This window comes from Prinia subflava, chromosome 19 (assembly GCF_021018805.1).
Source record: "Prinia subflava isolate CZ2003 ecotype Zambia chromosome 19, Cam_Psub_1.2, whole genome shotgun sequence".
Lineage (NCBI taxonomy): Eukaryota > Metazoa > Chordata > Aves > Passeriformes > Cisticolidae > Prinia > Prinia subflava.
This window is the reverse complement of record NC_086265.1, coordinates 10896142-10910025: the sequence shown is the minus strand read 5'-3', so window position 1 is coordinate 10910025 and position 13884 is coordinate 10896142. Positions and strand designations below refer to the sequence as shown.

General features: G+C 41.6%; 1 protein-coding gene across 2 annotated transcripts in view; it reads left to right on the top strand.

Moving 5' to 3' along the window:
- RSPH14 (radial spoke head 14 homolog) overlaps window positions 1-13884 on the top strand; it is a 74856-nt gene extending 60972 nt beyond the window's left edge. For both annotated transcript variants that reach the window (XM_063416413.1, XM_063416414.1), the window contains exons 5-7: window positions 7792-8017; window positions 9649-9785; window positions 10764-13884. In XM_063416413.1, the coding sequence (XP_063272483.1) occupies window positions 7792-8017; window positions 9649-9785; window positions 10764-11023 (623 nt within the window). In that variant the 3' untranslated portion in view covers window positions 11024-13884. The remainder of the gene's footprint in view (window positions 1-7791; window positions 8018-9648; window positions 9786-10763) is intronic.

Here is a 13884-nt window from a genome sequence, read left to right as displayed (position 1 = left end):
TTTTAACATAACATAAAACATAACATAACACAACGCAACACATAACATATAACATAACATGATCTCCCACCCTTCTAACAATGGAGAAAATGTAAAAAGAAGTACTTACACAGTGAGACTAAATTTGTGTTCCCATTAATTTCTTCCTGTTCTCTTCTACCACTATTTGCAGTCTTTCAGTCTGTTCAGTTTTCAGTCTGTGCAATGATTCATATCTTCAAAGCAAGTTGAGGTTAATTTTCAGCACAAAATTCTTCAGCATCTGACACATAATTAATTCTAGATATTTGGTTGCTTTAAGCCTCTCATTTTTAATGTTTGACAGTAGTATAATCAAACCTCTATAGGAAACATTCTCATTCATATACCTCTGTTTCAGATGGATTGCCATTTAGTTGTACTATGGAAGCTCAGAGAACATTTTCACCATCTTAGTGACATATTTCTCCTAAGGAACAAAACTGAAAAAAAAGGTTTTTAAAGCCTGAGCATGTGTAGGGTTAATTCACTGGTTACAGAAGGTGAACCTTAGAGATAACCAAGGTGTTCTAATGGTCACTTGGCTGTGTAATGCCATTTTGTGATGCATTCCAGTTGCACAGGTGTAACTTTCAGGTATAGAAATTTAAGACAGTTGAGAAAACTGCTTCTTGAACTTCATTCATGTTGCTTTAATTATTTGGCCCTCTGTCCCAAAAGACAAAAGATTTATTTTTCTTTCAACCTATTTTCTCAGCAGAAGTTCTGAAAACTTGCAATTGTGCATTGCTCTCACATTAGGGGCAGTTGGACTTAAAAGTTTAAGACTTTTTATTGTATAAAATGGTTCTGACTGGTTTCTCAGCTGTTCAACTGACTTGTCTGAAACAAATGTTTGCCACTCCTTCCACCCCAGCCAGCCAGACAATCATCTCTGTAGGAAATGAGCTCTCACACATCTCTACAAACCTCTGTGACAAGGCAGACCTTTCTCCACAGGAATCTCCAAAAATTGCTACAATGGAAGTAATAACCATATGAACGTTTGTCAAACTGATAATGTCATGTTCACCTTCCAGCATCAATTTTTGTGTGACTGAAACTTGCTACAGGAGCTGTTAACACTTGATGTACATGCTTGGTATAAAGGACAAAATCCAAGATTTAAGTCAGTGTTTGTGGATGTGCCAGTTCAGGTTCTGCTTATGTTTGTGAATGTTTTCTGTCAGGCACAGTAAATTCCCTGCCTTCTGTGAATGCTGCATGTGGGTGCTTGTGAAAGCTGAAATTCAGGAGTCTCTTATGGTTAAAGGCTGCACTGATCCCTCTTAGTCTCATCTTAGAACTACACATGTTCACTAGTGACCAGCAAAAGAAAAGGATAAAGTCTGACTTGGACAATCTGAAATGGGGTAGCTCAGTGGCTGAGGCTCAGCTTTTTGGGAGTAGAAATCTTAAGGCTTTCATTTTCTCTGCAGTTATTGATCTGAGGACTTTGGCACAAGTAGTGCACATCAGATTGTTTTCCTTCCTTCATGTATTTTGGCAAAGTCTTCCCTGTAGAGGAAACTAATAAATTTCAGGGTGACATTTCCTTCTTCATCTAATAGAACAATTAAAAAAAAACCCCAACCCTCTGGGTGAATTTTGACAAACTTTTTCTTTGATTTTTATTATTTTTAAGAAATTGTGAAGATATCTTGTAATAAAAATAAAATCCAAGCAATTTCCCAATTTGTGTGATTAATCTGCATGGAGGATCAGTGAAATGCATGCTCTGTGTGTGCACATGCATTCACAACTTTGGGATGACTGTGAGGGTGTCTATGGATGAAGTTACAAATTTAGAGAACTTATAGAAATTTACTTAAAAGGGAGGTGCAAGGGGCTGGAGTTCAGAAGGGCTGAATAAAACCCCTGCAAAAGATAGCTCAGCTTATCCTGCAACTTACAGGCAGACTATAAACAATAAGAGCTAGGAAAAAAAATTATTTCCCCTTCATTTTGATTGTTTGCTTTCTTGTATATGATAATAAGTCAATATAGTTTCAGTAAAAGAAGAAAAAGTTGCTTTCATTTTGGAGACTGCCTTCAGATTCCATGAATGAGCAGCAATCTACAGTTGCTGGACTGTGCACTGTTACTAAAGAGAACACATTTCGTTATTTCCACCTTTGTGTTTGGGGGATTTCCCACTGAAGCATCTGATACTGCCATCAGTCAGAATGAGGGGACTTGTCTTGGTCAGTTATTGATCTTGAACTGGAGACAATTCTTGTACAGAAACAGAACCCGGGGTTTATTTCTCATTTTGGAAAATTTCTATGTGAAACACAAGCCTATTCTGTCTAATTCATCCCCAGAGTTTTTAGAGATGGGATAAAATACCTTCTGTAGACTAACATTTTTAATTCTTTAGCTATTATTCCTCTTTTCATTGGCCATGAATGATTTAAATAGTTAAACCCCCTCCTTTCAAGCAGGTAGTCTTAATTACTATCAAAATGACAAATTTTTTTAAGTAACCTGTTTCTTGGATTTCTAAATTATACCAGAGAAGAAAATGCAGATATATCAGATGTAGTTTCTATGTTAATTTTTTCAGTGGTGCTTTGATATTACAATTGCACACACTCTAAAACAAAGTTTCTAAAAGCAAAAATGAGATATGCAGGAATCTCTTTCATTCTTTACTGAGGCTTAGGAACCTCTTGTTTATCAAACCAATCTTTCCTGTTCCTTGTTAATGCTGGAAACATTTTTGGTTTTTAAATCATCCCCAGAGGCAGCCACATTATGTGTTCCTGCAGGGCACTGCTGACTTTTTAATATTTTTATAACCTTAATTTCTGTCATATCTTTCATTCAGGCAGCATCCCAAATTCCTGAGTCTTGGAAAAATTCTCAGTGGCTTCAAAAGCAGATCACATAGTGCTTTTATAAAGCTTATAAAGTTCTATAAATCTGTTGTATTTTTAATGAGGATCTGACAGACACTACTGTTGAGGTTGTGATTTTGTACCTGGCGAATCCCTAGGGATCTCATAAGATAAATGTGTCCAGCCAATGCTCCCATTTGAAATGGTTTGATACAGAATTGTTTACTATTTCCAGTCTGATCCAATCTCTGCAGTTTTCCTCAGTTCTCTTAATATCCCAGTAGCTCTCCAGTTCATATAAACAGAGGCTTCCCACCCCTCAGCCTTTCAGATAAGAGACAGCCTCTGTCTCCAGGCACAGGCATCCTTTGGGACACTGCTGTTTGTTCCTGTTGAGTTGTCATGGAAAGACAGAGAACTATTCTTGCAAAGAAGAGGAAAATATCCTGATTTTCAAAGATGTTGAGAGAATTCTCCTCTTCAGGTAGAAGGCTTAGTGAATCTGATGGGTCCTAGGCAAGTGAGCTGTAGTTCATTGAATGTGGTCTGCCTCCTGCTCCAAACTCAGCCCAGTTTTATAGTATTTCTAATATTATATATATTCAATCTACTCCCTGACACAGCCATAATGCTGGCAGCACTGAGAATCAAAATGCTGAATCTTAACATTAAATAAGCTACTACAAGGTTGATAAACAGTGCTCTTGTGACAGGTGACTCAGAGATCTTCCCAGAATAAGTGATATTTTTTTCCATTTAAACAGTAGTGAGCAAGGAGCTGTTGAGGAGGATGTGCAGGGGCAGCATCCCCTGTGCTCATCTTGTCACTCAAGGTATCACTCTTGGCACAGAGGAAGCATCACCCCAGCACTGTGGCTGCCCATGTCTGTGATGTATGGTGGTGTTCACAAGGGTAATAAAGCCTTGCTTCCCTCTGAATGGTGATAAACTATTGCAGGGCAAGGAGAGAGCTGCATTTTTGAGTTTTGTCAGGATCTCCTGGCTCCTCAGTCTGAGCTCCCCCGGGCTGTCCCAGCTGCCTGTGATGCCAGGCTGCCAGGATTCCCTTCCCACAGCTCTGTTTGCCTTTCCTGTGTGCCCCTTCCCAAGCACAAATGCCTTTACTGAGCATTTCAAATAGCTGTGTGACCATCACAGAGACATCCAAGGTGCCAACAAAGACTCATATTCTAGAGAATCTGTATTTCCATATGATTTTTCTATGTTCTATTACACCAATAATCACTTTGTGGCCGTGCATGAGGCACATGCTTCAGACCAAAACAAACATTTTGAGTTGAAAACCAGCATTTTTAAGGAAAAAGATTTGCAATGTGATTTGATTTATGTAATTGAGAACCAAAACAAAACACCAGTGTTATGGTGTAAATAACTCCTTTGTCTTCTACAAAATTTAACTTGTTTACATACCCTGCAGCCATACTGAGAGAACAGAGTAAGTGGGAACTCTTCTCTGAGCCTATTTGAAAAAAATCAGGAAAGGGAGGATGAGAGTGGCCAGCGAGTTATGAGAAGGAAGAGATGAGTGCTCAGATAAAAAGCAGCCCAAGGGAAGATTACAAGTTCTCAGAAAAACAGATCAATAATGACGTTAACTATGCAGCTGCAAATGCAACTATTTGCATTTTGAAAACATTTTTCCCAACTACTTCACTGGGCCCAGGCTATCTAGAACACTCTCTGCAACAGACAAATCCCTTTTGAAAGGGCAGTATTTTAATGAAAAAGTCGATATCCTGAGGATGCCACTGTATTTTTCAGTACAGGACTCTTCAAAACCCCAGCTTACCTTCCCCTCCTATTGCTTGCTCACTAAGATCATCCAAGGATCTGAGACCACTCTCATTTACAAATGACTCCCAAACAATTCGCCACTGATTTTACCTCCTCCCTTTTCCCTCCCTAGACCTTTCAACCTGTGCTTCCCTTGGGAAAACCATGACGAATTTCCACGTGGAAATTTCAGTCTCAGTGTTAGGTAGTCTCTTTTTGTTGTTGTTGATGGCCTTTCCTCTCCACCCTCTTTCTCCTCACCACATTGAGACTTTTGACAAGGTCAAACAATTCATCTTTGTTTCTATATTTATATCTGGGAAGCTCCCTCTAGTAGCATGACAGCATTTGAGCTCAGAGAGCTTGACAATAACAGCAGACAAGAAAGCTCCTGGTACAAAGACCTGGCCTGGTAAAACAAAATCAATTTTAAAAAAAATTAGAACATCCCAAGTGTTCAGACGAAATGAGCACCAGAATAAATACTGCTTAATGGCTGCACAAAATCAAAGCTGTTCTAGAAAACACTGTACATAATCTCAGCAGCTTATGGACACAGACACAAAGTGGTTTTGTTGGGTTTCACACCCAGGACTGCAGTGCCGTAGTAAAGGCCAGTACTAAAAGAATACGTGAAGTGCAATGAATGAGGGATGGCTGAGGCAAAGAAAGTCAATAAAAAATAACTGGAAGGAATAAGGGCCAGTGAAACAGACCTGGCTGGATGAGTGTATTGGTGGAATTTATTAAAGATGATTGAATTGTCCAGATACAAAGAAGTGAAACCTGAATGCTGGTTATACTTCCCTGCTGTATGATGATAAAATGATCAAGAAAATTGAGAAAACTTAGCAAGGAAGTCTTGAAAAGAGAGAATTTCAGTAAAGTGAAAATGAAACTTAAGATGATGGGTTAAAAAATGGCTAGTAAGCATTTGAAAGCAAGTACAAAAAATAGGAAAGAGCCGAGTACATCTTCCAGCATGAGGGAGGTAGAGGGAATGCTACAGCAGCAGTTGTTACAGACAGATGGAAAGTTAAGTTAAATCAAGGAGTGCTTTCTCTGGGCTCAAACCAGAGTGTGTCTGCACTGTGCAGAGGGTTTGCTTGTGGACTGGCCCAAGCAGCACTGGGATCCACATGAGTTGAAACTACACACAGGTGCTTTTGACAGGTAGTGTGAGTTCAGGTGTGTCACCTCTGATTTATTACTCTTCCTCTGAAACTGCCCCTCCCAAACTGAGATTCTGTACTGATTTCCACAGCAACCCAGAATTTAGAAGTGCACGTGGTGACTGTGAGCAGTCTGGGGATCCCAATTTCATGTGCTCAGGCCATTCTTTTCATGAAAAACTTTGGGAAGACTTTAAAAAGTTTATTTTAAAAAATCTTGTCTTTCAGCAGCCATTTCAAAAGGCTGTTGGGAAGTGTGGCTAAAGGAATTCCAGATATGATTTAACTGCTTTAGTCTGCTGTCCTTGGGAACAGTTCACTAGTGGGTTCCCTACTGCCTGGCATTCCATAAGGCATGGAGAATTCCAGACAAATTCCTGCTGTTATCTAACCTATAATGTTATATGTTTCTATACCTGTAATGTACAATCCAAACCCCAGCAATCCTTTTCAAGAGGGTTGATGCTGGTGATGGAGCTGGGCCTCCTTCCCAGGGACCCTCCAAAGGATTCCTTTCCAGAGCATTAGTGCAGGTGTCCTTTATCACATCCTCCTGCAGGGACAGTATAAATGGGCTGGAGTTACTCTTTGACAAATTTCTTTTGTTCCTCCAGGGAACAATATAGGGTTGGTTGGGTTCTTTTCAAAATGCCAACTCCCCTGTGTAGTGACACACAGAACCACAGCTTCAAAGAACATTATTTCACTTTCCTTTCCTGCTTTGCCTTTCTGGCACAAGGAGAAATCCTTGTTTGTGAAATGCTGTTAGCCTTCAGAGTGAATTGTCTTGGAACTGGTTTTCCTTATTTATTTGAATTCTCTCAGAAACTGATCTCCAAATTTAGTACAGGTAGTTAAGCTGTAATATCACCCCAAGGCATTTCTTTGCCTTGGCATTGTAACATAGATCCTAATAAGTCAGTAACATAAGTTATTCAGTATTAGCAAAGCCTTGGAAATATGTACAACAGTATGTACAGTAACCTCTAGATTAGAATCCTGTTTTTCACCCAATTATCAGAGCGAGGGATTTCTCCTATGCACTACCAGGAGTCATTAAAATCTCTTTCCCACTTGTCTCTGCTGTGGAGATTCATTTGAAAATACCTTGATGACTCTTATCCACAAAACTTCCTATCTAACCATATATGAGTCACTTTGAAAAGAGCCACATTTCTCATAGCAACCAAAGAATCAGTCTTAGCAACAAGACAAGCTGGAGAATTTTGTTTTCACATAGTTACTTGTGGACAGTACGTTCTGCTTTCCCCTGGCATTGCTGTTGCAGTGTTGACTTAGTAAAGGGTAAGAAGTGGTACAAATCAGACTCTTGCTCATAGCAAAGACATCACTTTCAGGGCAAGTCAGGATCTCTCTGCCTTTGATGTTATATTTTAGGAGCCAGTGCAAGAGTGCTTTCTGATGGAAAGTTCAGAATTTAAAATTTTGCCTTGACAGAACTACTACAAAGAAATGTGTGAGGAAGCTGACAGTTCCCAAAATCTTGACTTCCCAACCCACTCACCCCAGAAACCACCATGGAGAATCAAAGAACGAGCTCTAAAGGCTGACATCTCTGCCTCTCTTGGCATATGCTCATGTTGAGAACAGTTAGAAAGGCACATAGAAGGTGACTTTCTAATGTACGTATATATCCTCTATTTTCCTTGCAAGGATAATTTTGGGAGAAATATAATAGAGCAACTGGGAACATCAAAGCAATTGTCATGTTGGTTATTACTTGGTCTTGATTTCTTTAGAGGAGTTTTGGGGAAACTTCCTGAAGAAGCAATGTTAAGATGACATTTATAAACAAAGCACGGATGGAGTGGTTTCCATCTCTCAATCCCACTTCTGTATAAGGAAATAAGTTCCCACATGTATTTTGATTCTCTGAAGAAATTCCAGGAGCAGGGAGCTGCACTCAGCTCCCATCCATCCACATTCCCTCCGTGTCCCCTCTGCAGGGGCTGGTGGTGTCCTGCGGGCTGGTTTGATTCCCCCACTGGTCCTGAAGTTGCAGACAGAGTTGGATGAGATCCAGGAGCTAATCCTCGATACTCTCTCCAACTGTCTCCGTGTGGAAGTTTCTGAAGCTCTGCAAGCTGGTGCTGTTACTGTGCTGAAGGAAAAGCTCTCACACCCCTCCCCAGCCATCAGGAGCAAAGCAGCCTGGGTCCTCCTAGAAATCAGGTAAAGAAACCTCTCTAATGCTTAAGTCCAAGAAAGAACTAATTCCAGGAGTAAATAAATGCTATTCATTTACAGCTGTGTTCCACTACACACTGAAGCTACCACATTTCACACATAAAGCACAGTCAGCCTGAATGCACACATGGGTAAAACAAAAATGGGACTTTAAAAAATTCTAGCTGCTATAAATCACTGAAGAAAGCAGATGCTGATCAGTCATTCCTTCTCCTTCTGTTTGTTTTCAGTATTGGCAGTGGAATCAGGATTTTTTTTCCTACTACAACACAGATAGGAAAAAATTCTTGCATGAAAAATCTTGTAGAAACAGGATTCTGACCACTGTGGAGGTAGGGAGAATCTCCCCAATGAAAAGTGCTCTCTCTCAGAAAATTAGAGGTCCTTGGAAACTTTCACTGTGATTGAAGACAGAAATAGTTTTCTGCCACAGGCTGCCACATACATCAGTGGTGGATCAGAAAAAGCAATCTTTATATTAAATTTGTATATCAGAGAATGGGTTAAAGGAATAACTTAAATCCACTGTACTGCAGTCAGAAAATATAATAAGTGTTCAACAAATGTCTAATTTAAAAAGGTCTGCAGATGATGTGGTTTACATATCAACTGGCACTACACATTTCCACATGTCCTATAATCAAGAAAGGTCTTAGAGGAAAAGAGTATAATTAACGTGAGTCATAGAAAGAAGCAAAATGCAGCTGAAATATGGACATGAGCGACATTTTAGGCTCCTGCAATGGCTGGGCCACATTAAATATTCTCCTCATTAGAGAGGCTGGAAAGAAAGAGAGAAAACTGATCTGGGAGTTTTTATTTTGACCCTCTGATTCAGCAGGTTTTTAAATCTCCAGAGGCTCCACCAGACAGGTTTGTAACTCCCTTGTAATTAGGACCAGCAACACCCTTAATGCTTCATCCTGTTACATGCAGCTGCCCATCAGTGTACCACAGAAAGCTTTCTTAAAAATCCAGATATCACCGAAAAATAACCTAAAATACCGTGTAGCTCGTGCAGGCAGGTGAGTGTGCTGTCCTGAGGCCTGTTTCTGCAGGTGGGATCAGCAGGCACAGGCAGGACAGTCCCTCCAGGGGCACAGCAGGCTGTGACAGTGCTGGGACACCGCGACGGGGCTCCAGGGGCTGCACGGGCAGCAGGCACAGTGAGGGAAACAACCAAACCACCTTCTCTGCACAACCTAAACATCTTCTCTGTACAACGTAACCACCTTCTCTGTACAACCCAACCACCTTCTCTGTACAACCCAACCACCTTCTCTGCACAACCTAAACATCTTCTCTGTACAACGTAACCACCTTCTCTGCACAACCTAAACATCTTCTCTGTACAACCCAACCACCTTCTCTGCACAACCTAAACATCTTCTCTGCACAACCCAACCACCTTCTCTGCACAACCTAATCACCTTCTCTGCACAGCTTAATCATCTCTGCACAACGTAACCACCTTCTCTGCACAACCCAACCACCTTCTCTGTACAACCTAAACATCTTCTCTGTACAACCCAACCACCTTCTCTGCACAACCCAACCACCTTCTCTGTACAACCCAACCACCTTCTCTGTACAACCCAACCACGTTCTCTGCACAGTTCTCATGCTGAGGGGAAGACCGCGGTGTGCAAGGAGGAGGTGATTCCTGCGCTGGTGAGCCTGCTGGAGGACACACAGCCCGAAGTTCAAGCCAACTCTGCCGGAGCGCTGATGTTTGCTCTTGTCACACCTCAGGGTGAGAGACAGAGGAAATTCTGCTGGGGCACCTCCTGGAAAGCCAATTCTAGGGCAACTAAGTAACAACACATTTGCCCCACCTCCCGCACTCCCCCAAGTCCTCAGTTTCTGACCGCGTTAATGCTCCTCCAGAAACTCTAAGTTTGTGATGTTTCCTTGTAACTTTCTTTAGCAACTATTGTTGCTTCGTGACAGTGCCTAGAGGGGACAGGATATTTCACATTTCATTCCCCTAAGTAGGTCAAGAAGTTATTTCTCTACCTCACCTGCATCGTTTCCCTCCAGAGGGGGAACATTTTCCATTCAACCCAGACCACACAGAGATGCACAAACCTAGAGCTACCCTGAATCAGCGGTGCTCAGCAGAGGAGCTGCTCCCTGGGAACATTCTGGGATTAGAGGCAGCTCCTCTCTCACAGCTGGGAGAGCAATGAATATTAATAAGGTCTGTAGCTCTCCCAAGTAACTTACATGACACAGAAAATACTAACTGCTAAATTTCCAGTGTGATGAATGAGTAATTAGACATAAAAGACTCAATAACAGCAGTTGTGTTCCAGTCCTCCTCTGCAAACCTTCCTCGGGCTTCCAAAGACAGCTCAGGAGTGGATCTTGGTCTTTGAAGTGTTTTTTAAAACGAAAGACTGGCGGATATTCTTGGGGGCATCTAACACACTCCACTCCTCCTCACCCCCCTCCAAAACATAGTTTATTCTATCGTTTGGTGCCTCGTATATTTTTAGATAATTTGTTGCAAATGAAATACTAATGTGCAAGGCAGATAAAGTTAACCGTGAAAGATCTTTTTCCTTAAAAATAAACAGCTGGGAGCCAAGCCTGGTCTCTGAAAGAAGAGCATGTTGTGCCTCTGTGCACTGCTCAGAGCTGTAGCCGGGCAGGGAACGGAACGTGTCAATCCGAAAGAACGATGATCAGATGCCATAACACATTTCAAAGCCAGCTTATTTCCCCACAGGGAGATCCTCAGCCATGGGTGCTGAAGCCATTCCACCTTTACTGCCGCTGGTTGCTGAGGAAACCAGCAAAGCGCGTTTGAATGCGATCAAAGCCCTCACCCTGCTGGCTGAGCTGCCGGAGGGCCGCCAGACACTGCTGGAGCACAGGGACGCGTTCCTGCGGTGCCTGGATGATCCCAGCGAGGCCGTGCAGAGAGCAGCCGACATCGCCATCACCGTGATGGACTGGAAACCCTTCTGCAGCCGCGATCTTTTCTAGACGTCTATTGCCCTCTGTTGTCTGGCTGTAAAAGGTGCATGGTTACATGAGACCTTCAACACCAAAACTCTATTCCTCATTTATTCTGGATCAGTTCCTCCTGAAAAGTTATGTGGCAACAGTTTCACCTCTGTATTGCAGGTCACAAGCAGAAAAATGGAGAAAATGGAGAGGAAATGTTAGGAAGTGTGGAGTTCACCACTAGGAGTTATTGCCCAAGTTACCAAGATTTCCCTATGATACAAGACACCAACCCTTTTTGTTTTCTTCATTATGTTCTCTCCTTTGTTTTTTTGTTGTTTTTTTTAACCTCAGCCTATCAAACACTAATCAATAATTAATTATATTAGAAAGGTTCACAACCCCTCCTGCAGTCTTGTCTGCACTGATAAATTGATTTAACAACAGGAATTTATGTGAATTTTGCTGCAAACATTTGTGAACGTGGGATTAAGACCAAAGTCAGAAAGCCTTTACTGGGGTAGCCCTGGGTAAAACTGAATTGGGGCCTCTCTGACAGGAGAGGGCTCCGGTCCCTAATTGGAATTGCTTGTAATAGGGAACAAAAGCACCTCGGGGTTTGAGCTGAAGGGCAGTGGAAGTGGTGGGAAGTTTCAGTAGCATTTTATTCACTGGGAGTTCAAGGCTGCTCACTACAGAGATGCTGCAAATTTCTGTCTGCAGTTACCAGAGTGTAATTTAAGAGGCTTCACAGGAGGCCTGGGCAAAAAAATAGCACAAATGAGCAGGACAGCCCTGGCCATTCTCAGCCACCAAGGAAGATGTGACAGAGTGGCTGGCACAACTTCACAGCAAGTCCCATCTGTTTTCACCTGGGTTTTGTTCTCACATGGGAGTCTTATATCCACAATTGTAGCTGCAAAGAAGCTGCATCAGGTCTGTAAAAGGGGTTATTTGTCAGGGCTGCTTTTCCATTCAAACCCACGGTCACACTGCAAACTGCATTACCCTTACACCCAGTATAAACTCTTCCTATAGGAGTGATTACAGTTAAAATGGTTCTCTTCCACAACATAACCAAAGGGTAAATTTCCTCTCCTATAAAGATGTGATTCAGAAGTATTGAGTCAGTTGGATTCATTCCCTCCAGGCAGAATCTTGGAGGAACTCTGCCTTTTAAGCACATAAGGCACTTGTATGTAATACATATTGGTGCCAGAGTGCATCCAACTCAATAAGAGAAGCCAGGAAGCTTTAATAACATGCTAAAGGACTAGAGCAGCACAGTGAAAGCTTGGCTGCTCTTGCAGAACTGCAGGAAAATCTGGTTACAATCATTTTAGCCCAGGTCCAACATTGTCACAGCCTTCCCTCATAATTCAGGTATCATCCTTCAGTGAGTTCCCAAAATAATTAGCTTGTTCAGATGCAGAAATAAAACCATCCACACTGAACTGCTCTGAGTAGAAGAAATTCACTTGGACCTTGAGTACTGCATTCCAAGTAATTGCCTGATCAATGCCTTAAAGACAATATAAACTGTTCCCAAAAAAGCCTCTTCATGGATCAGTGTTCTCATCTTACACACACAGCACAGAAATGGAGCAAAGCCTCAGGTGAACTCTGAGATATGGACACTACTGGGGCCCTCCCACATGCCAGCTTTGGTGTCAGCAGTTCTTTGGCACTGTTACACCTGACAACATGAGACCATCACACCCCAAACGTGTCAGGAATTCCTTTGGGCTGTACTGACCATGTGCTGCCTCTGCAAATGCCAGAATTTAAAGTCTGTGTATGGAACAGCCACAAACCACAGTCCATTGGAGTTTTCTAGTTACAAAACTGCTTTATTGACAAAAAAGCTGCAGATATATTAATCCAAAGTCATATGCTGTGCTGAGGGCTAATTCCCTGCTTTGGGATGAGAGACAAGAGTCCCCATTTCATGAGGCTGGGAATTAATTAGCACTGTAGGTGTCAGCAAAACAATTGGCTGGATCAAAGGAACAGCTGATGAACACTTTCCCTGCACTGACTTAGCTTTCAGTCAGGAGTACTCCATAATAAAGCTGCCACAGAGTTGGTCACAAAAATCCTGAAGATCTTTTTTAATCACTTCATACACACTGTAAATACTTAAATGAACATCTCTGGATCTGGCACATCACCCCCTAATTAAACTCACTGTTTCAAAGGAAATGCTGTGTGTACAGCAAGTGTCTTCTTTTAGCACTGTGCCTTCCCCAGTGCTCTGTGCTCTGATGGCTTTAGCACCAAGGCAGATTTTTAACATCAATGAAATCAATTTGCCTTTTAGCTTGAAGCCAACAAGTATTAAGGCCCAGATATAATTAATGTTGTCCTGAGTCAATACTGGAATTAATGCAGTTACACTCTACATGGATTGAGTTTTCAAATCAGTTGCCCAACAATCCTCAGAAACACCAGAAAAGACAGCTGCATCCATGGAAAGAAGACTTCCCTCTGGAGTCTTGTGTCCTACCCAGGCAGAGGTCACACTGAATTTTTTCTAAGTTTCCAGAAGGTTAAGAATGTTATGGCTCTTTGTTCTTGCAACTACAGACTCATTTTCCCTGTCCTTATACACTTTCATAAGGCCAAGGGGTGGAAACCATTCTGAGTTCTAAGAACAGGGTGTTCTCATCATCATTAATACTAAACATTTTTGAGATACTTGGATACACTTTCATGGGTGATACAGACAAATTAAGTGAACAGTGATTACTCTTTTCCAGGATTTTTCCTAAAAACTATGTAGTATTTCTTAAATGGAAGATTTTGTTTAGTATGTGTTCTTTACAGAGCACTGTCATAATTTGCTGACAGTGCTACAAAGTGCATTTATTTTATTTTAATTTAATTTAATTTAATTTAAT